Here is a 22,240-nt window from a genome sequence, read left to right as displayed (position 1 = left end):
GAATAATATCACAATGTATGTGTCACTATGCAAGTTGGACTATTCTCACAATTTTGGCCTCTGGATTCCTTGATCTGAATTTCTTTGTTGCAACTGAGGTCAAATTTAATATCTGCCAAAAGAGGCATATACTGTAATTGTGCTATTGGTTATGCATCCATATTCATTTTTCTTTTTTTATTTTAAGTGTATTTCTCTGAAGACAAGCTTCCTCTTTTACTGCTACGGGCTTTTTTCACAGCTGTCTTTGAGAGACTCACTCAGGGATGAGATGTGCCCAGAAATATCTTGCTGCGTTAGCAGGCGTTACGCTGGCCTGTGAATCCATTATTTAGATTCAGGGTGAGTGCAGTTACACCAGACCTTGGCTAATCTGAGCAAAGCCGGAGGTAAGAATGCACACCCTAGATTTGTTTCTTCCAAATGTGCACAACATATTGATTGGTCATGTGTAGGAGGAACATTTTTGCTGTAACCTCAAAAGAATGTCAATGTAAAGGGGCTAATTTGAGTATTATAGCATGGCAAAGTGGTGAAATTATTAAGTGGTCTAATTATTAGAGCAGGGGGGCACAGTGGCGCAGTGGGGTGGACTGAGTTGTGCTCTCTGGTGGGTCTGGGGTTCAAGTCCCGCTTGGGGTACCTTGTGATGAAGTGGTGTCCTGTCCTGGGTGTGTCTCCTCCCCCTCCAGTCTTGCGCCCTGTTAGACTCCGGTTCCCCACGACCCCATATGGGACAAGCAGTTTAGACAGTGTGTGTGTGTGTGTGTGTGAGATTGCGTTTGAGTGAATGCTTAGTGTACTTTTTATCTTGGCTGAGCATCTGCTGGAGGGCTTACACCTGCTGCTAAACAAGGTTGTTGATCCCCCTCCTTTGCGCAAAGCAGAGGTGGAGGTGGGGGGTTGCAGAAAATAGCACATGTGGGAGTAAGAAGGTTAGTGGGCATTTATATATATATAGTACATGATGAATAGCTGAATGTTGCCAGGAGTTTGGTCTAATGCAACCCTACAAAAACGTTGTTTTTGCAAAATGTCAATGAGCCTATACTCCAAAACGAGTTAGTTATGCATACCAATTATCCCTGACTTACAAACTTCAGAATAACAAACCTTTCACCAATGAATAATTTTTCTGAGTTTTTAGTATTTGTGTTTTTTTTTTTCAGGAAAAGAGCACTAGCATGTCAGTTCAAACGTTCGCCGTAGTGTGTCCCAATGTGCCGATATTGAAGATAGCGATGTTGAATAGCAAGTGCTGCCGTGAGTTTTTCAAAAAACTGAAGGTGGCAAAAGAAAAAAAGAGGTGAACAAGGCAAATGATGTTGCACTTTCCACAGGTACCAGATCTGTGCTGTCAGGGAGGATCGGGAAGGAAAATGTGAGTTCCGAAACCTTAGTCTAACTCTGAATCAAGGTTCTTCACTGACCCTTTGTATGTACACTGTCACAAATACTCCTGCCAGGTATCCAAGTATGAACAGGTACATGCAAAAGGCATCCTGACTCACCAGAGGTAGGGGCTGTGTGCCTCTACACTGTGTACGATCAAATGGATGGGGGAGTGAGAGACACAGAGGCAGTCAGCCTTCCAGACCGTCATTTTGTGAAGATACAGGTTTACAGCTAGAGTCTCTGGGCTAAGTACATGTATGTGTTAAGACAATTAGATGGTAAATATAATCATGGTTTTTACTGTTTATGAGCAAAATGTTAACACAATATTGTGTACAGAATTCTCTTAAATTACCCAAGAGGTTTGTGTGACATTTAAAAAATTATCTGAATAATATTTAATTTCAACCCCAAGAACTGTAGTAAAACTTTCCCGAATGAGTGAAAACCTGAACACACAAAGAGAGAATATACAAACTATACACGGAGATGGAATGGGAGTCAGATCCATAGCAACGGAGCGTTGAGCCAGCAGTGTTACCTGCTGAGCCAATGTGCCACTCCAGGGTGTTTTAACCTAACAATAAAGCTGTTGCTCAACCAATGCCTGTGGAGCGGATTCAAAATTTATGGTGATCGATGTAGGTAAAAGTCCTGACGCAGCTATCCTACTTGCTGTTTCTGCTGTGCCCTCCCTTCACATATATAATAAGTAATTCTATAGCGCTGAGCCAAGCACTCTGAAGCTCATTTTCACGAAATTAATGCAGCTACAGGTTATTTAGAGACCATTTAACTAAAGCCGCTCCTCAAAAAGTGCTGAGTTATGTGCAAATATCAGTTAGGGTAGACTTTACTTTGAAGCATGAAGGAAAAATTACAAATTTTTGCCCTTCATTCGGTTTAAATAAATCATTAAGAATGGTTTGAAAAACTTATTTATGAAAAACTCAGAGGTTGAAAAATTGAGGAATAAATATTAAACTTCCATGTAAGTCTTTACAAGCGTATTTACATGTCACATATTTTTATTTTTGACTCTTGTGAGAACACTGATTTCTTTTACCTAAACTCTATGCAGTCACAAGCAGTTTTAAGAAAATCCATTACAAGTCAGAGAAATCATATTTTATTTATCAGAGCATGCATCAGTATAAAGAGAACAGCTAAAGTGGTTTTGATTAAATAATGCAAGCCATACCCTTGTATATTTATCTTTAAACAATGCATCCAGCATCAGCTAGAAGATTATTTGCATTATCACAGCACAAACAAAGTGTGTCCATTGAAAGCTTCTAATCTTACAATTCCAGAGTTCTTCAGCAACTGTTGATAAGAACCCAGCAGAACCTCTGGGTGTTTCCACATAAAATATTATAGCTACTCACAGATATGTACTGGCATATACACGAAAATCGGTAATGTTTGGTCAAGTTCTCAAACAACCCTCAAGCATGAGGATAGAACCTAGCATTGCATAATATAGCATACCATAGCACAGCATAGCATACATGGAAATATTTATATTACCTGTAAGTATTTTTTTCATAATCGTCAAACAATTTGGATGTAATTCTTTTTATACAGTATTAGTTCTGTATATTAGATGTGATATTAGTTCTGTGTATAATACTGTATAATGTGTAAATAGATTATCTGGGAGACTTTTACAGCAGTTATTGGTTATTATTTGGCAACAGATAAATCTGTTAACATAGGTATCGTATACAATAAGAAAAGAATTTTGTCACCGTCACAATTAAACATCTTGAATCTTTAATTCAGCCATTCATATTTTATACTTGTATAAGAAGCTTGAATATATTTTAACAAGACTGAGCTTCTCTGCAGGGCACCGACTGAGAAATAAAGAGCAAATCACGTATCCGAACATTTTCCTGGCTGTTCTGACCTTCAGGTCACCTTCATTCAGAATGCACACACAGGGATACGTTCTTATGCCTCTCCCAGTAGTGGCAGTCTTCCGGAAAGCTCCAGGCTGCCCAACTTTCCTTGTAGCAGCTAACTGCATGTGCCACAAACCCAGGAAACTGCTTCTCCATGGCCTCCACTACAGCCTTGGCATCACCTTTCTTCCCCTGTCGCTCCATTAGCTGCCGGACATAGTCCCGTGGAACAGGTTGTGGGCTACAGCTGAAGGACACCACCGCTGTCACATTGTTTACGTTGGGCACCTCAAACCAGTTCTGCCCCACTGACTGGTGGAAGTGGTCGCCAGCTCGCCAGTTACGATAACTGCTGCCAGAATGGTTGATCACCCGGACTGACCAGCTCACCCAGTCGTATTTTTTTGTAAGGAACTCCTGAAGTGCCTGCGCTGTGTCCAGGCTGCTTTTTCCGTCCTTTTCCTGGATCAGTCGTTGGGTGTCCAGGCGAGCCTGCTCGGGAAAGGCCATCACACATTCTTCAATAGCCAACTTCATTCTGGTCTCTACCTCTTCGATCTTCTGACTCCATTCCTCTATCATTTTTTGTTCACTTTCTTCTCCTTGAGTAAGAGCACAGTGGCCCAGCAGGGCAATGAGCCCCAAGCAGAAGAGCTCCTTCATTCGGACACAAAAGTCCTCCAGAACCCTCCTGTTTCGGCCCTCGTATTTTTCCACGACCTCCAAGATTGACTCCCCAAAAGTGTTGCGCCCCATGATAGCATCATAAAGCACATGCAGGTTCTTCTCTTCGCCTGTTCTAAAAAAGTGTTCCAGGAACAGTTTGGTCTTAGTGTCCCGAAACTGGGGTTTGGCATCCAGGATATCCATGTACTTGCGAAACTGGTTCCTAATGTTTTCTTCCACAGAAAAATACTGAACATCCAACTGGCCTTTCTTTATCTCGCAGTCTAATTCCTCCAGCTCGGTGGACAGGATGTCCAGTTTGCTTCGTACAGTCAGAAACTGCTCCTTCACATAGAAGACCTCCTTGCTTTGTACATTGTCCAGGACCAAGCGAAGGACCGGAGCAGCTGCCTCACAAAGCGGAAAGAGCTCACCCACTGCACTTGCCAACACCTCTGCCCCCCGTTCAAACATCTCCATTACTGCCTCAATGGCCTCCTTCTTCTGGGCTACCACCTTCTCCAGAGGGTTGGCCATTGCCTTGGACACAGACAAGGAGCAACACAGAGAGCAAGCAGAAACAATACCTAAAACAGTGTGGTACAGAACCCATCTGTAAAACCCATTTGCTTTCCTTCACTCATAACAGAATTAACAATAATTACTGCTTATTGTTGGAGAATTTAAGAAATTCTATATAAATCTGGCTTGACACCCCTACTTCAATCACTTACCTGCAATTTTTAGGTTTTCAAAAATTTTTAGGTTTTCAAAGCTAAATTATATCATGATCCCAAATCTGTGTCTAGCATTTAAAAGCTTAAATATTTATAGCTCATCTTCCTCCTCAAGTGCTCAGGAGGAGCAGAACAATTCCACAGATTACAAACGCTTCTCAGAAATATAGCACCATACTTCCTATACTGAAAGAAAATGTGTTTTTTTATGATACTGTATTTAAAGGGTTTTATTTTGACAATCAAATGTCTAACAAATGTTTTTTTTCTGCGTCGGGGAAGGGGCTACCAATCAGCATTCATCTTCCAAAATACTCTGCTTGCATCACTTTAACCCCATTTCTTCTTGGTGACGTTTTTTTTCCTCGGTGCTGTCTGGCTTGTTTATTTTAATTTACAGTAAGCCAAGGGCCTTCAGACCAGTTGTCCTGTTTGTTAGATGGCTGAGGGCATTATTTTTTTTTTCTTTCAGAAAATAGAAAATTATTTATTCAAGTTATCCCAAAATCACAGCCTTCTTCTCTGCAATAAACGGCCCGTCCCTGCGCGCCCCTCACTCAGTGTGTAACGTAAAATCCCTCTATTAGACACAGCAGGTTACTCCATTTTGCAAGCTTTCAACTACAAAGAAACACCGATCCATCATCCTAACATTTATATTTGCATGTAATTAATAGTGTGAACCCAGCAATCAACGAAGTATTTACATGTGATGTGCAGCAGGGCAAGACGTTATTAGTGAGTGTGAAAGTAGCGGGAAAATATACTGAAATATTATGAAATATTAAATTTTTTTCTAAGAACCCCCCCCCCCCCGTTAGACAGAGCCGAGACGAGACACACCTTGCACTCGTAATGCCCGTGTTTCCGTGTCGTGGGTCTCCGACATCCGTATAAAAGGGCGCTGAAAAACGTACCTGTGATAAAGACGCGTCTTGTCCTTCACGCTCCGCTCCACCGGACAGCTGTTGCGAGTTCCCTCAAGTTTTTGCCCACAGCGACGATCAAAAATGCCTGCGAGAAGTGAGCAGCTGCTGGATGCGGATGATGCGCCTCTGTCTGTGTGCTAAGTGAGTCGGACGGCCGCGAGGAGACGGGGAGGAAGAGGAGGAAGAGGATGAAGAGGAGGAAGAGGAGCGACGGCAGCTCCGTTTACTGCGCCACCACATCAACGCTCCTCTTGGAGCCTCCAGTGGCCGTGCCCCGCACCGGGCTTCTTCGTGTCCTTTAGTAGCCTTGTATCAATTTTTGTCACATACTTAGTTAGAACAAACTAAGTGTGAAAAGGAGGGAAATGATTTGGCTCACTGCGTGTGGAAGGGAAAGCAATAAAAGCGTCGTGTCCAGCGGAAAGTGGCGCAGAGCGCTTTGCGGGGCTATAATTGCGCACCAGGAGTCCAGGACAACTCCGCGCGTGAGAAGAGTGGAACGAAGGACCACCGTGTGAGATGTGATCCGCGACACGTCGGTAAGTAGGAGCGCATATCTCACCAAAAATAATATCCCGCTCCTACATAGTGCTGCAAGTGACTTGTCATTATTCTAGATTGTCTAATGATCTTTGAAGAGGTTACAGATGCCATGGCATGGGTGGAGTCGACACTTTGATATCTCCATTAATATACAGTACGTGCGTATGTATTTTTGGCAATTCTACTTTTTGATGATTTTCACAGATGTCGCAGCTAAGCCTAAGGGAATCGATTTTGTCGTTATGGGAAAATATTACCATGGTTAGGCTTAATTTGATGTAGACTACAGATCCGTGACATCTGTGCCGTCGGCTGTTAATTTTGAAAATACAAACAAGGCAGGTAGCCTACATGTATTTGTGCCATAATTATAAAAATGGTCATTCAGACTGTTACTGTACATAATAAACGTGCGTTAAAATGCGCGCGAGCCTTTACTGCTCCTGATGCTCCGTAATTAAAAGGATCATTAATGTCTAGCCTAGGTTACATCACTGACCTTGGTGTGTCGTGACTGGAAAAACACATTTGATGAGCTGTTGTCCATCTGCTCGGTTACAAACAATTTTCCGATGCCAAAGGACAGGGCGCGAGAGCTATGGACAGCCTGACACATTATTATGTGAAAAGTCAACATATTAAATATGTGGGTGTTTACGAGCGTCTGAAAAGTAAGAAACATACGGTTTAAATGTCATATAAAGTGTCCATTGTTGACTTTTTAAAAAAAAAAAAATTCATGTGAGTATTTTCAATTTCTTTCCTAAGTATGTATTTATTCCGACGAATTTTTGACCTATGTCATACATACTAGGCTGCTAATAGTTCTGCCTTTCATTTGAGCTCTTAATATATAGCAGTTGTCGATACAGCAAAGCAAATGTTACAGAACAAAAAAGTTGCCTCGATTTTGCGCGCGTGGGCAAACATCCGCGCGTGGAATGTGGTCTCGTGCGGAAGAGCCCGTTTGTCCGGTTGATGCGGCGAGGAAGTGGGCTGCGGCTCCACCGCACGGGGCTCCTCGTCGCCTCAGGGCGCGAGACAGGCTCGCTTTGTGACATGCGCACAGCGTGGATCGTGGAACCTGAAATGCGCTTCGCGGATGCGATCCTAAAAAATGATGGGGATAATATTCAAAGGGTTGCGCGAACACCGTCGCGTTCGTGATATCTGGTACAAGGTTGGGCAGAAAGGTGATAGTGATGAGTCATTGTCACATTATTATAATTTTGTTTAGTTTTGCCTTCATTTATAACACCTATATGAATCATTAGAAATTGCATCGTGATGGGCGTTGTGAAAGACAGGGGGGGACTTGGAGTAATATTTGCACCAGTGCTGCCCCCTGGTGGACACGGCTATTTAAAACCACGTACTTTTAGTGGCCCACGTTAGGAGAAAGAGAGACATAGTTGCAGATGTGTGATTCTTAAGTAAACCTAGTTGTTTCTTTCCACACTGATGTTCATCGTATGAGTAGGTGCATCAAACTCAGAATAGATTAATCCTGATCACCTTCCTACAATTTTTTTTTGGTACTAAAAAAATTTTTTTTTAGCCTACACAGCAACACAGGGCGTAAGGGGAGGGGGCACACTACAAGGCACCCCAAGCGGGACTTGAACCCCAGACCCACCAGAGAGCAGGACCCGGTCCAACCCACCACACCCCCTGCTACACAAACTTTTGCGTACAATCCAGGAGCAGTGGCTGCACAAAGGCTTATCTGGGCACGATCATAAAGTTATGGTGCATGAAAATTTACACCTTAGTTTTGGAGACACGTTAATTTCACTCATTTTAAATCAGTTTTTATTTGAGTGTAGTCTGAACTGGCATCCATTCCCCCTTAGCTTTGCATCCATTGGTTGTAGGACAGGCTCTGGACCACCACCACCCTGACCAGGATAAGCAGTTAATAGAAAAGGATGGATGGATGGAATCTGAAGTCATCTAGTGTCAAGCATGGCTCTCATCAGTGCAGTGACAGTCAATGATCTTGTCACAAACATCCATGAGCAAAATTATAAAAAGACACCACAAAAAGATTGCAAAGTCAGAGAAAGATAAATTGAAAAGAAAACATATAAGTGAAATAAAAGTTAGAAGTCATTAAGCATATTAAATGGGGTGCGAAGCTGAAAGATATTGCTGCAGCTACCAGTTTAGCTGGCTCTGTTTTTCATAGTTTTTCAGAATGAAGAAAAAAATAACAAAGTGAAAATGCTTTAATTAGTGGTAAAAAAAAACTGTCAAACGTGCCTTGTTCTAAAGAGAAGACACTTAAAGAAAAAAAAAAGTGGGGTAAGATAAGCTTGAGGACGAGAGCATCACAAAAAAAGGCAATTAAGTGAAGCCACTTCTGATACTGCACTTGCCCCCAAGTCTTCCTCTTCAGGACCTAAAAAAATGTGTTTGGTGGTTTTACTGTTGGAGTCTGAAGGTGACACTGAGGATCCTAAAATTATTCACTCCCCTACACAATTTATGGTACCAGTTACAAATAATTTGCTGCAAAATGTGTAAAATATATTGGCTTTATCATAACCATACATAAAAAAAACACCCCTTATTTTGATATTTTTGATTTTATGTGATATTTTTTGAGACAGGGGGTGCGGTGGCGCAGTGGGTTGGACCACAGTCCTGCTCTCCGGTGGGTCTGGGGTTCGAGTCCCGCTTGGGGTGCCTTGCGACGGACTGGCGTCCCGTCCTGGGTGTGTCCCCTCCCCCTCCAGCCTTACGCCCTGAGTTGCCGGGTAGGCTCCGGTTCCCCGTGACCCCGTATGGGACAAGCGGTTCTGAAAATGTGTGTGTGTGTGTGTGTGTGTGTGTGTGTGTGTGATATTTCTTGTTTGGGAACCATTTTTTCCCACATCAGAAATAATGGCAATTCCATCCCCTCACAATGGCACTTGGCCTATTGGTGTGATTTCATGGAACAAATTAACCAAATTACCTGATAGATGGGTGTGCTTATAGTACTTATAGGCTACAAGTAATTACACATTTATGGAACTGGTACTAGAGCAATTCAGAATCAGTGTCTTGCTCTACAGCGGGAGTACAGCTTTGGGTTTGTGCCCTTTGACAGCAAGCTGACAATTATAGGCACCAAGTTACCATAATTTCAATTTTACAGTAGTAAAGTAAAATTTAATTTTATTGCTCCTCTTAATTTTAAAGGGGGGGCGTGGTGGCGCTGCGGGCTTGGCCTGGTCCCACTCTCTGGCAGGTCTGGGGTTTGAGTCCCGCTTGGGGTGCCTTGCAACGGACTGGCGTCCTGTCCTGGGTATGTCCCCCTTCCAGCCCTGTGCCCCGTGTTGCCGGATTAGGCTCCGGCTCGCCGTGACCCCGCTTGGGACAAGCAGTTTCGGACAATATGTGTGTGTGTGTGTTTAATTTTAAATTAGTTTGAAGTTAGTAAAATAATAGAAGTCTTATTATGGTAGTATCCACCTTTTACAGAACCTAATCCACATATAAAGTGAGGTATGTCTGTATTATTAGCCTTTCACTGATTGTGACTTGTTGGGGGATGCAGTGGTGCAGTGGGTTGGACTGGGTCCTGCTCTCCGGTGGGTCTGGGGTTCGAGTCCCGCTTGGGGTGTCTTGCGACGGACTAGCGTCCCGTCCTGGGTGTGTCCCCTCCCCCTCCAGCCTTATGCCCTGAGTTGCTGGGTTAGGCTCTGGTTCCCTGCGACCCTGTATGGGACAAGCGGTTCAGAAAGTGGGTGTGTGTGTGTGTGTGTGTGATTGTGACTTAGTGGTTAAAATGACATTGTAATCACAAACCTGTTGCAATCAGCCTCAGTTGTGTTCTTGAGGTGAGTGTACAACTCATCAGGACATTTCTGTTTTTCTGTCTTCTATTTTATGTAACCTAACCATAATTGTAAATGAATAAATGTAAATGTAAAAGATAAACTACGGATTTTACAACTACAGTCGTTACATTATGATCACTCAGACCAACTTATTTCTGTCATTATAAAATCTTAGAAAATATTTTTAATTTGCTTTTCAAATATTTTGTAATGCGTAGAGCTGCAGGCTAACAGTCTACCTGATAGGTGTTACAATCCGGAGAAACTCATCCATTGTTCTGTTGTTAGTGCTTTGTGTTTTTCCTTTATTGTCACATATGGATTATATTGCATTCTTGTACTTGTTATAAAATTCCAAGCTTAAGAAATGGAAACCTTATAAAGACAACATACTTTCTGAAAGATGATATCCTTTGCGTAAATCTTTATTGATAGTTCCACACAGGAAGATATAGAAGGAGTAAATAATATTGAACAGCGGTTTCTAGAACATTCTAGAACAGGAAATATTTTCAAGGTATTGGTTACATTTATGACTATATAGTGTTTTCCGCTTATCAAAGTGCAATCGCTTAAGAGTAAAGGTCATACATCCTAGTGTTTTTAAATCTTTTCCTAAAAGATCAATATACAAAACAGCAGAGAAGTGGGTAACAATTGGAGAACAGAACTTAACTCCTTAGAAACGGAAAATGTCAAGTTGTTCGAACACAAAAAGTAATGGAATTCAGCTCAGAAGAAGGCACTGTGGGCAAGTTTGGGTGTGAGGTTTTTTTACAGATTACCTTTTGTTCAAGCTAACCTTACGTCTTGGAGGTTTAATTGACTGCGTCAAACCTAAAAATTAATGAACTTCAAGTAAGATACAATAGTATGATAAATATAAAAAGGGAAATTTTGTAAGTAGCCACAATGAAGATTTTTACAACACGTATTCTTTGTACGTTCCAACAACATCCAAAATAGAAATGATTTGTCAGCTTGAATCATGCAGCACGACTATTGCGGCTAGTTTTACAGAGGGCAGCACTATTTAAAACATGACTTCACAAGGCTGCTCTCCCAATACATGTATATCGAGACAATAAGGGGTCTACTATAAGGGGTCGCAAACCTCACAGACCTAAGGATCTTGAATGATCCTTGTTGATTTCATTTATGCACTCACAGCTGGGCTATACTTATGTCACTAAAGCAAGCTGAAGTCCTCTTTAATACTTAGTGTTGGAGCCTACATTTTTAGCAAAACATATTGTGATCTTGGTACACTGAGATACATTCATAGTAGTGTTTTCCTTTGCAGGTGTTTCAGCTGGACTTGATGGCAAGGTACAAAAGCCTGATCATGAAAGCTGGAGTTGCAATACACAAGGAAGCCATAGTTGTAGCCCGACAGACATATAAGTAAAGCGTACAGCATAATGGTAGTTAATACTAGTGCAATAAATCTTACATTTGAAGCATAATGACTCAATTCATCTCTTTGTTTTTCTGTCTTACACTTTGAAGGTTTATTTATAAAGAATTGTTTTCCTTTTTTTCTGCTTCCATCAACCGCTTCTCCAGTGCAGATTCAGGGTGGTCCAGAGCTTATCCCAGTAGCACAGGGTATGAGGCAGGGTACGAGGCAGGGTACACTCTGGGCAGGTGCCAGGTGAAGGATAGTGTCTTCCTAAATTATATCTACAAACTTAAAGGGGTTTCCGTTAAATAGGGGTTTCTTTCACATCTCAAGCACATGACAAGAAGCTGGTCACTGTGCCATGTCTTTACCTTTTTCTAACCAATCGCACATTATGGCATCGGCCGAAGTGTACTTTTTAGACAGTAGAACCCCAGTTAGAAATTATGTTAAATGTAATTTAGCAGTTGTTCATTAAAGTAACTCTTCCACGTTAATTTCAATTCAACGTTTCCAGGGGGCACAGGAAAGAAGTAAATACATATAACTTACTTTATAATAAATTCATAATCTGAAATAATACAGTCTATTAGACAAAACAATTATAAAAGAGTCCCATGGAAACTAGCAAAAAATTCAAAGTGTATCAGATAAAAAAAAGAATCTTGTAATGAAAATTTCTATTATACTCTTTCCGAAACTCAGAACCTAGCTAACCTGTGGTATTTAAATTCATGATTGGATCTTCTGTATCATAATATGCTGATTAATGCTTTGTATCCATTCTGAAAGAAACAGGTGCAGGGTTAGAAAGTGCTAGCATGTAATATGTGCATGAGGGTTGGCAGCTGGGGGGTAGGGTCACTTGCATCTCCTCAGCACTTCTTCCATCTTGCTTTGCACATCCTGCATTTTTTCACCCCATTCTTCACTTAGACCTTCTTCATCATCTTCAATGATAGCAGCATAGCCCATGAGGGCAATGAGGCCAATGCAGAAGAGATACGTGAGGCGAGTGCACAGACGCTCCATCACCTGGCGATCACCTCCGGAGTGCTTCATGTACACTTCCAAGATGGGCTTGCTGAAGAGTTTCCGTTTCCCCAGGACACCGTCATACAACGTGTGCAGGTTCTGGTCACCCAGATCATTAGCGTAGCTCTGCTCAAAGTCATACTTTTTTTGTTCTCGGCAGCTGGGATGGGCTTCCACGACCTCCATAAACTTGCGGAACTGGTTGCGCAGGTTCTCTTCCACATGGCTGTACTGGCCATCCACCGTATCTTTCTTAATCTGCAGCAAAGCGTTGCGGTTTTGCTGGGAGATCTCATCCAAGGCTCGGTTCACACTGGCAAACTCCCGCTTCAGCTTCATGATATCCTCGTCATCCACTTGTTGAAGTACCACCCGGAGGAGAGAACCAGCTACCCCAAAAATGGGGTTGACCACAGATGCTGCGGAAGAGATGGTGGACAAGCACCTGAGCACCGTGACAACGCCCTTCTTCAGCTTCTCTTTGTCCTCCTGTATGTCAGCCATGGCAGCAATGAGATGGGCCAGAAAATTTTCAAAAGGCGCTATCTAAAAGTGACAGATATAAGGGAACAGAAGAGAACGTGAAGACCACACAGTGAGACCAGGTTTTAACAAATACATTCTCCATCTTATTTAACATCATTTTCATATGCAGGATTCCAAAAATCAGTAAATGGCATCATATTCTCAACTAATCCATCCTACATCATGACTGACTTGGAAACTGAGAACTAGAAGAGTCTCATTGTCACAGATGTCATGAAGGAAGCAAAATCTTTCCTTAGTTGTGTGTCTAACAATTAAAAAGAACATATATTATACAGTTTGAGCCTATTGGTACTCAGAAGATGCACATTTCACCATTGGGTCAATACCAGTATACTATGTTATTATTTATGAAGAGGTAAATGTTAACTTTGCTTATAGAGGTCAACATAGCTGGTGCACCTGTATTGGTTCACATGGTGACAGGAAGCCAATGTGTGGCACAAAACCACACATTTCCTCCCTGCCACACAGCTGGTTATGGAGGAGTGAAGTACTTAAGGAGTCCACTTCAGCGGTCTACAAAATTACTTGTAATTACAGAGTTTGTGTCCTTTATTATATTATTAATCATTATGTCTTCTATTATTCCATTATCATTTGTATTTGTCACGACCACGCCCACACCTCAACCAGCAGCACCTGACTCTGGTTAAGCACCTGACGCCAGTTGAAACACTTGGCTATAAAAACCACCACTCGACCACATTCCACTTGTTAATTCTCATTCAGACAACTGCCTTCTTTGTGCCTATGTTGTGGTTGCCTTTGGGCCTGGTTTTGTCCATGGCTCCTACTCAACCTGCTGATGAAGTGACTTTTTGGCTGTCCCTGATAACAAGAACTTGCCTGACTCCTTGCTTACCAAATAAATGGTTTTATACTTGGGTCCAGCCTTCCCCATGGCCTGTGTTCAGCATAACAGTATATTTAAATTGTTGCATATGATACTGCATACTGTAATTTCTGAAGGATTGCACAACAGCAGTACTATACAGAGTAGAATAATCACTGGCCAAAGCCGTTAGCAGTAATTGTAGTTATACGGATTTCTGCGTCGCTGTAATCTACTTCAAGGCTACTCTAATCGACTTCAGGAGGACATGAGTAGATCACTCACTACTGCACATCAATGGAACAACTGCGGAGTAAGTCAAAAGCTCCAAGTTCCTTGTGGGGACACATGACGGAAGACCTCTCCTGGACTCTCAACACCACCTGCCTAGCTTATTACGGAGGCTGAAGAGAGCCAAATTCTCCCCTCCCATCCTTGCCACTTTCTACAGAGGAATGATAAACGTTCTGACCAGCTGTCCCACCGTGTAGTACAGGAACTGCACAGTCTCTGACCGCAAGACCCTACAGCGAGTTGTAAGAACAGCCGAAAAGCTCATCGGAGTCCCTCTACCCACCATCAACACCTCATGTAAAAACCGCTCTGTCCGCAAAGTCACCAGTACTGCGGACGACCCCTCTCATAGACTCTTTGCCTTGTTGCTATCTGGCAGGAGGATCCGTTCCGCCACCAGCAGATGCCAACAGTTTCTTCCCTGAGGCAGTAAGACTACTCAACACCTTGCTGCCTCCCAACGCTCACGTGGCACAGTCATACAGCTAAACCAGCATGACACCATACACTACAAACTGCCTTCAGTTACAACCTTTTTTGGTCCTGTGTATTTATTGTCCTGTACTCCCGTGTTGCACCATGGTCTCCGGAGAAATTATGTGCCACTGTATACAAGCTATATAGAGTTATGACGAAAACAACTTGAACTTAAAAAAGCAAAATATTTTAGTCACACAGCAGTTCCAGTAGTAGAGTCTGTGAAGGTATTTGCTGAAAAAGTAAAATGAGCAGTAGTTAATAGCAGCATTAAAAATAATATGATGGCTTTTAAGTAGTGGAAGTGAATTTAAAGGACTACAATTTGTTGGAGGTAGAAGTTGCAAGAACAATGCTCCTCGGTGCATAAAGGGAAAGAAATGAAGATTACTTATCACATGTCTGGAACTATGTCTCTCTTTCTCCTGGTGTAATGCTCCAACTGTATTTCTCTGAGATGTATGTCGCTTTGGAGAAAAGCCTCTGCTAAATGAGTAAATGTAAGAACAGAAGTAACAGCTGAATTCTTACATAACTTTCAAGTTTTAAGAGATGTGTAATTTCTCTGTTGTGATTAATAATTCCTTTGGAATTAAAGTAATTAATCATATTGGCAGAGGATTTGTGTGAGAGTGCAACAGTAACGGAACAAAATGTATAAACAGTTTTACAAACAAAGCAATCATGATGCCTGAAATCCTGATGCCATACCTGGACACATCTGTTTCACACATGTATTCAAAATCACTGCACTAGACACAGATATAAATCACTTTATTAAACAGTGGTACAAAATTGAAACTTTTGGTAGTACTTAGGTTTTAACTTTACATATCAAGGCACAATTCTATAATCCTCAGCTGTGGCTTTTCTTTTGGGTTTCTCCAGTACTTTGTTCCCACTCCTGATGACATGAGCACTAGTCCTTACACTCGTTCAGTGCATTTTGCATGTGATTTTGAATGTTGGTCATCCTCAAGGCCCATTTCTTCCAGAGCTCCGTCTCATTGTCATCCGTGACACATACGTACGCCATGTGTGCAGTGAGGCCAATGTGTAAGAGATAGTTGAGCTGGGAACACTTCTGCTTCATAAGCTCACGACTGCCAGCAGACTGGTCCAGGTACACTTTGAGAAGTGGCCTGCTAAAGAGTCGCCCAGATCCCATCACACTCCAGTAATAGACATCGAGGCTCAGGTCGCTTTTTTCTCTCTCGTAGATCTCCCTAAAATGGGTCATGTGCTTTGAGGCATCATTAGGTGTCGTCTTCACCTGCTCCACCATGTTCTTGAAGGCTTCATATTGGTGCTTTATGTATTTGTCATATTTGCCCAGTGTCTCTGTGATCTCCTCGATGCAGATCTGCCCTAGGAGGTATTCAGTCTTCACAGCGATGCTTTCCAGCTCTGCTTTGTCGGCTTGACCCCTTCGCAGTGCCCTCACTGAGCTTTTGACAAGACACAGGTGGGAGTCTATGTCTGAGGTAAAGGAAGAGGCGGTCTTCTCCATGTGCTCCTTGTCACTCACACCTTTTTTCTATGTCTCTGTTTAACTGGGAAGGCAGAAAACCAAGTTATACATTTGGATTTAAACACTAAACATAAAACATAAGCAAGCAAAGTTATAAAAGGTAAGGTATTGTTTCTTGGTCTGTGCTAAAATGGACAATGTATGAAAAGAGCGAAGCTGAAAAACATTTATCAGCATAAAGAAAACTACTGGTATCTTTCTTTTTTTTTCTTTTACTTAGGAAATACTGTTGAAGGCATTTCAAAACTGTTTTTGCTGATCAAAAAATAGTAATTTTGCTGACAGAAACATTTCTAACTTACCTTTTGATCCAGTTGTGCCAGTTCAGTCCCAGAAAGCACTGTTGTCTTCCGTGTGCTGTAATCAGCTGCCTTGGTGCTTTTCTGCTTTTGTGCCATATGTGTTTGTGGAGGACAGTGTACCTCACACACCACGAATTCTGACTGGCTTGGGGGAGGACAACTGCTCAACAAGCACAGATCCAGTGAAAGAGCCAACTGACATCTGCTGGAAGACTGCCAGGTATTATACAGAGGGCCCTGCCCAAACATATGGTTATACAAACCTTAAAAAGATGAATGCCATCATTACACATTGCTGAAGGCTAATGATACCCAGCCAAGAGGACCCAGAGCTTCAAGTATAACTGATATGTTTTTTAGTGAAAGAAAAGGGGCAAAAAGATTATTTGGAAAAGTTTCTCACTGGTGTAAGATTAAGCACAATACCACAAAACGACTGACAGTGACAAGTGTAATGGCAGGGCTGTTATATTGCTCTCACACTACTGTTATTGTTCAGCAGGTGTCAGGCAGCTGTGTTCTGCTCTTGCCTCAAAGCGTCTTTCCAGTTGCCTTGAAGGACCATACAACCCGGTCAAGAAGAAATGAGTTTTCAACAGGATACAATATAATTTCCTACATATGAAAGGATTTTAAATTACAGGTTAATAGTATATAGGACCAAACCAAAGCTCCTGAATCCAGTGCCTTAAAGATGCTACTTCGTAATATTTATAATATCATTATCCTTGTATCATTACATTAATTGTGTTGACTTCATTATATTATATGGACAAGAAAGAGGAAATTGGAGTCCTTACTGGGTAATCGCTTTGGTTTCCTTGCAGAGCCGGCTGACCGAGGCCTCGGAAGTGTGACGGATACGTATGGTGTGTAGTGATAAGGAGGAGTGACGTGTGACAGGTGTCTGAGACAAATGCGATACCCAAGAAGAGAGACTAAAGTAAGTGAGAAGCATTTGCTTCACTACTATTATTAATCATTAACAGTAATCTGTATTATCATTAAACATTGCCACCACTCCAACCGCTTGATGTGCAGACAGCATTTAAATACATCTAACTGAGCCTTGCTGAGTGAAAGCTAGGAATTACATGTGGGAGGTGGGACATGTCATAGATGGGGCTCAAATGCTTCTCACTGTTACAGTGCATTTTTTTCAGTATTGAATGAGCTGCGTAATGTATTTGACATCATTGACCAATTTAATATTGCAAATACTGTCATTTTTTCCTACGGTATTTCCCCTGAAGTCAAGGTAATAATTCCAGTAGGCTCTGCTCCCAGTCGATTATTCAGTAAAAGTGTAATTCTAACATTTAATTGCCATTCTTATCTGTACGTAAACACATCAGGAATAGGAGCGTGACAAACACAAACAAAAAAGCAAATGAAATCATTTCTTCTCTCTGGTTCTTTTTGCCTGTGGAAAGATCTAGAGGGGTAACTCTAGAGCAGAGCAATGATTCATGGGAATTCACCATAGAAACTGTGGGGAAGAGACTAACAAGTGGTTTTAAAGGAATTGTGGGACAGAAGAGTCGCAAGCACACTTCCTGAGCTGCAGTAACACGAGAATGAGAGAGAGTATTTGCTCACACCCTTTCCAGCTGTCGTCTACAGGGGATCAGCTTTCACAGCGGGACAGAACCAAGTCATGTCCTTCGGAGCAACTGCTGCCGGCATTCTTCTGCTCGCAGTTAATTACTGGGGCCGACTTTACTGCAGTAAACCAGCAGCTCGGTTTGCGCGGCCGGTAGATTTGTCTCAGAGTCACAGAGGCAGGCGGCGGTGAGTACGGCGGGGTGGAAGGGAAAGGTACGTGCCGTGTCGCAGTTTGGCAGTGGGCGGGACTTGGAGTTAAAGCGAGAGAGGCCGGAACTGAGTGCCTTTACAGGAAAAAGGGCTACAGCTGCTCTGTTTAACCGACACGGTGCAACACTGTATAACTCCGTCCTAAGCTCTCATTAGGCCACGGCGATACTCCGGATGATCTTTGTTCTACGGAAATGAATTAACAGTGAAAATGTTAGGGTGGAAATACAATGTAGGAACGCGAGACACTGTTCAGAGGTAGTTTTCGGTGGCCTCGTGCAGTGCTGCGTACAGGACACATTCAACGACCCATTGAGTGCACATGACATGCAGCAAACTCCACATTATCAGCACAGAGCTCCACTTTCACACCCGAGTGCGCGCAGCCGTATGTGCGCAATGCCTGTGAGCGCGTTTAGTATAACCTGCCTCATTAGCCCTGCGATCACAAGTGCAGTCAGTACATGGTGCTTTAAGACTGTGTCTTTAAGTGAGTTCAGGACCACGGGAAGGAGGAGAGCTCTCGTACCCAGCGCGTTCACCGCTCTTACATCTACTTAGTACTCAAACGTGCCTTGTTTTAGTGCGCGTGGAGCCGTCATTTGTGGCTTTGCACAGCCACACTGACCACATTCCATTCAGATTTTATTCAAAGTGATATTTCACTCGTGTCCAAATGCCGGTGTGCTGAAATGGGCTTTAACCCTTTCGCTCCCTGTGCATGTCAGTACTGACCCAGTATATATGGTGGCGGCTGAAAGCTTTTTAAATATAAAATGTTGGACAAAAGAGACAGATCGGAATGGTGAAAAAATCCCCCTCACCCCTGTTTCATTCATCAATACATATTACACAACATTTATAGAAGGAATTTTTTTTTTTTGGACAGTTCTGCTCACTGAATTAACCCTTTAACTACCATATACATATCCATTGTTATATTTAAAAGAAATTAAAAACTATAAATTAATTTACTACTGGAGCAGTTAATTAATGCACAGGTAATCTTAAATCTCCCTTTCTTCTTTTTTACAGAAAACATGGTAAAATCCCATACTTTCCCTACAACTACAAAAAGTAGTGCTTAAACACTGGCGTTCAAGGGGTTAAATTTTTTTTACTTTATTATTTTTTAAAATATGTTTTATCAATGTTTTAAAAGATGCATATAAAAGATTTAGTTACAATTAAACCCAAAGTAATAAACAAAAGGCAATAATTCCTGAAATCACTGCAGAAAACTGTATACTACCGGCTTCCCAGTTTTAACCCTTTGTGCACATAGCAGGTACGTGTGACAGTTTACGTTAAGAATATTAACACAACACATTATCCTGTGGTTTTCCCCCAAAGCGAATGTTTGTGCTAGCTGACATACGAGAGGAAGGCATGGGAACTTTTCTGTTCGCCTGCGCCAGTTGAACTAAACGGAGGATATCACGGAGGAGCTCGTTTTTGGCCGCTCAGCTGAGACGCTAACCGTCCACTCGCGGACTAACTGATCTCCGCGGGAACGGAACGTCAGGCAAGGCGTGGAATTGCACTCAGCTCGTCGACAGTTAGGCTAGGCCCATACCCTGCGCAGTCCATTTCTCCAAGTAAATGCAGCATTTGGTCAGAAAAAACAAATTCCTATGACTTTGATACCCCTAAACTACACATGATCTGCCCATGTTTTCTCAGCAGCTCGGAAAATAAAGCAGCAGCAGTAGTGGCTGAATGAGGAAGTGAGCAGTTTCTCACTCCACTAGCTCTGCTTTGGAGCGGCCATTTTGAAAGCTCTCTATACCCTCCTAGCAGGGCAGAATCTCATCAGATCTTAGCAACAAGCTAAAAGTTAATCTTATATGTGCATTTTTTTCACATCTACTGTCACTTTGACTTGATTTGGTTCATTTTTATGCTGCAACCTGACAGTCTCTCTCTGCTTTTCACAGGGCATGATGTGGCTGTCTGCTTGGGGACTGCCTCTGCAGCCCAGCACTGACACGAGGAAAAGCCAAGCAGAAATGAAAAAAAACATGGCCAAACTCTACAACACAAGCTTCCCGAGGTTGTCTAACGACGTAAGTGTCCAATCAAGAGCATATTTTCCCTTCAGAAGCTCAAAAGCAGCAAATCCCCTTCCCTGCCCAGCTATGGCTCCCCCTATCCGTCTCTGCCCATTTCCTTGTTTATGCACAGCACAATGTCCTCTCCCTCCCCTCTCTTCAAAGCTGATCTGACTCTTGAATCCACCTGAAAATGGCTTTTCTTCCCTTGAATTTGCACCATAGACCCTACCCATGCCCATACCCATATCCAGGCACTCTGGCTACAGAGGATCATGACTCTTCTTACCTCTTCAGTGTCCCTCTGCCTCTTCCTCCCTTTCCAAATTCCCAATCTCGTATTCCTCTTCTTCTTCCCAGCAATCCCTGCAAAGGGGCACTCCCAAGTAAGTTCAGTGTGCAGGGGTGATCATGTTGGACTGTACCATTTATATACTGTACACTAGTGTACTCAGTGCTCATAAATGGCCTCTTTGCACATGTAGTTGCTTAGGCTCCTACAAGCTTCTCTTTGATGGCATGTCATTGACCCTGATCTCACTGCCCCCTCAGCAGCCTTCCTCCATCCTCCCCCTCAGGGTTCCCAGTCTTTTGAGCCATTCAGCAGTTAGAAAGAGCACACTAAGAGCCAACTGTCACTAGCAGAGCAGCTGAGCACCCAGAGGGGACTCTGGGGACGCTTTGTACGTCCGTCAAGCCTTTGCCGCTGCTCCGAGTGGCCCGGACGACTTTTGAGAGGGTGTCAGGGACACGTTTTATGTCCAGGTGCGCAACGCTAGTACAGATCATTCAAAGGAGACACAATCTACGGAAAATAAGCGTGCCTGCGAGCCACCTCTCCAAGTATTCAAATGCGAATCCGGAGGGCCCCGGGGGCCTTCCGTGACAAACACAAGGTGTGGAGGAACTTCTGAAGACTAGAGCTCTTTTTTTTTTAATTATATATGTGCTTTAAATTGCTACACATTATTTGTTTAACCAAAAAAATTCAAGTACGTGAAGATCAACAACACTTTGTTCCATTTTTTAACCTGCACTTCAGCTCTAAGAGAGGCTAATGACCATACAGCCTTACATACTGTATAGGCACTGCACCAATGAACCACAAAATGCACGTAAATCAGGAAAATACTATTTTTATAAAGGCTAAAAACTATTATAAAGGATAAAAAATAAAAATAAAGACTTAACTGATACAGAATGTTAAGTATAATTGTCACTGTCTCAATAACGCATCCTAATAATAAAACGCTATTATTAATGTAAAAATAAGTGTTCTTAGAGTTCTGCTTAGAATTCTGTTGTTTGGAAAATAACGTTCGAATTAAATAAAACACGTAAACTAGAATAGGAACCTTTGTTTATTAAATTGTTTCAGAAAACCTTTTCGGAATTGACGCTTTCAGGAATGTGTTTATTATAGGGATGCGATCATTTGCACGAATAAAAGGTTAAAATCGGTAGATTAAACAAGAAATTCAGTTGTGTTTTGAGAAATGCATTACTGTACTAAAGAGGTAAAAATCTTAGACGCTGAAATTCCAAGCCAAGGATGTGTCCGTATACTATTACCAGGCTTTGGACCACCGTGTGGTGCGTCCGCGTTCCTCCACACGTCTGGACAGCTTTGGTGAGGACAAACCCGGCCGGCGGAATTCAAGTCATTTGACCGATCAGATCAGGTAATTCATCGTAAAGTGTACAGTACTGGGAGAAATGTTCAAGGCAAAATATTCAGTGCAGGAGTGGCAGTTATAATGCCATGTTCCTTCCGAGCTCCGATGGTGTGGGTAAAGAATGGCTGAAATAAAACAGCGCGCTGAAGGCGCTCGCTCGCGGAACTGGGCGTAAAGACGCACCGCGTCCCTCGGCGCGCATCGGCAGCTGCTCCAATAAAAGCCGCAGTCTGACGTTGCGAATCCCAGGTACTCACCTAAAATCATGCGCT

General features: G+C 42.5%; 3 protein-coding genes and 1 long non-coding RNA gene across 5 annotated transcripts; 1 reads left to right on the top strand and 3 right to left on the bottom strand.

Annotated features, from left to right (window-relative positions):
- Positions 1-3,203: 3,203 nt before the first annotated feature.
- rpz6 (rapunzel 6) lies at positions 3,204-5,699 on the bottom strand. Of its 2 annotated transcripts, none has more exons than XM_018739737.2 (2): positions 5,623-5,699; positions 3,204-4,508 (listed from the first exon to the last, which is right to left on the bottom strand). In XM_018739737.2, the coding sequence occupies exon 2, from the start codon at positions 4,503-4,505 to the stop codon at positions 3,321-3,323; it is 1,185 nt and encodes a 394-aa protein (XP_018595253.2). In that variant the 5' UTR covers positions 4,506-4,508; positions 5,623-5,699; the 3' UTR covers positions 3,204-3,320. The 2 variants fall into 2 exon arrangements, with proteins under 2 accessions (XP_018595253.2, XP_018595254.2); XM_018739738.2 differs by lacking the exon at positions 5,623-5,699 and adding an exon at positions 5,549-5,619.
- A 6,320-nt stretch (positions 5,700-12,019) lies between these two features.
- Positions 12,020-21,519, bottom strand: rpz (rapunzel). Its single transcript, XM_018739739.2, has 2 exons — positions 20,582-21,519; positions 12,020-12,987 (listed from the first exon to the last, which is right to left on the bottom strand). Exon 2 carries the CDS (start codon positions 12,943-12,945, stop codon positions 12,268-12,270), a length of 678 nt encoding a protein of 225 aa, XP_018595255.1. The 5' UTR covers positions 12,946-12,987; positions 20,582-21,519; the 3' UTR covers positions 12,020-12,267.
- LOC114912557 (protein rapunzel-like) lies at positions 15,503-16,543 on the bottom strand. The gene is made up of 2 exons (XM_029259947.1): positions 16,427-16,543; positions 15,503-16,146 (listed from the first exon to the last, which is right to left on the bottom strand). The coding sequence occupies exon 2, from the start codon at positions 16,101-16,103 to the stop codon at positions 15,513-15,515; it is 591 nt and encodes a 196-aa protein (XP_029115780.1). The 5' UTR covers positions 16,104-16,146; positions 16,427-16,543; the 3' UTR covers positions 15,503-15,512.
- On the top strand, positions 16,142-18,110 carry LOC108926793 (uncharacterized). The gene is made up of 3 exons (XR_001965491.1): positions 16,142-16,224; positions 16,542-17,369; positions 18,037-18,110. It is a non-coding gene; the product is annotated as an uncharacterized LOC108926793 (long non-coding RNA).
- Positions 21,520-22,240: the final 721 nt, after the last annotated feature.

The sequence above is a fragment of the Scleropages formosus genome, chromosome 18 (genome assembly GCF_900964775.1).
Source record: "Scleropages formosus chromosome 18, fSclFor1.1, whole genome shotgun sequence".
Lineage (NCBI taxonomy): Eukaryota > Metazoa > Chordata > Actinopteri > Osteoglossiformes > Osteoglossidae > Scleropages > Scleropages formosus.
This window is presented reverse-complemented; position numbering and strand designations above follow the sequence as displayed.

What these genes read in the sequence shown, in the direction of transcription:
- rpz6 (XM_018739737.2), bottom strand. Translation starts at nt 4,505, where the DNA reads ATGGCCAACCCTCTGGAGAAGGTGGTAGCCCAGAAGAAGGAGGCCATT.
- rpz (XM_018739739.2), bottom strand. Translation starts at nt 12,945, where the DNA reads ATGGCTGACATACAGGAGGACAAAGAGAAGCTGAAGAAGGGCGTTGTC.
- LOC114912557 (XM_029259947.1), bottom strand. Translation starts at nt 16,103, where the DNA reads ATGGAGAAGACCGCCTCTTCCTTTACCTCAGACATAGACTCCCACCTG.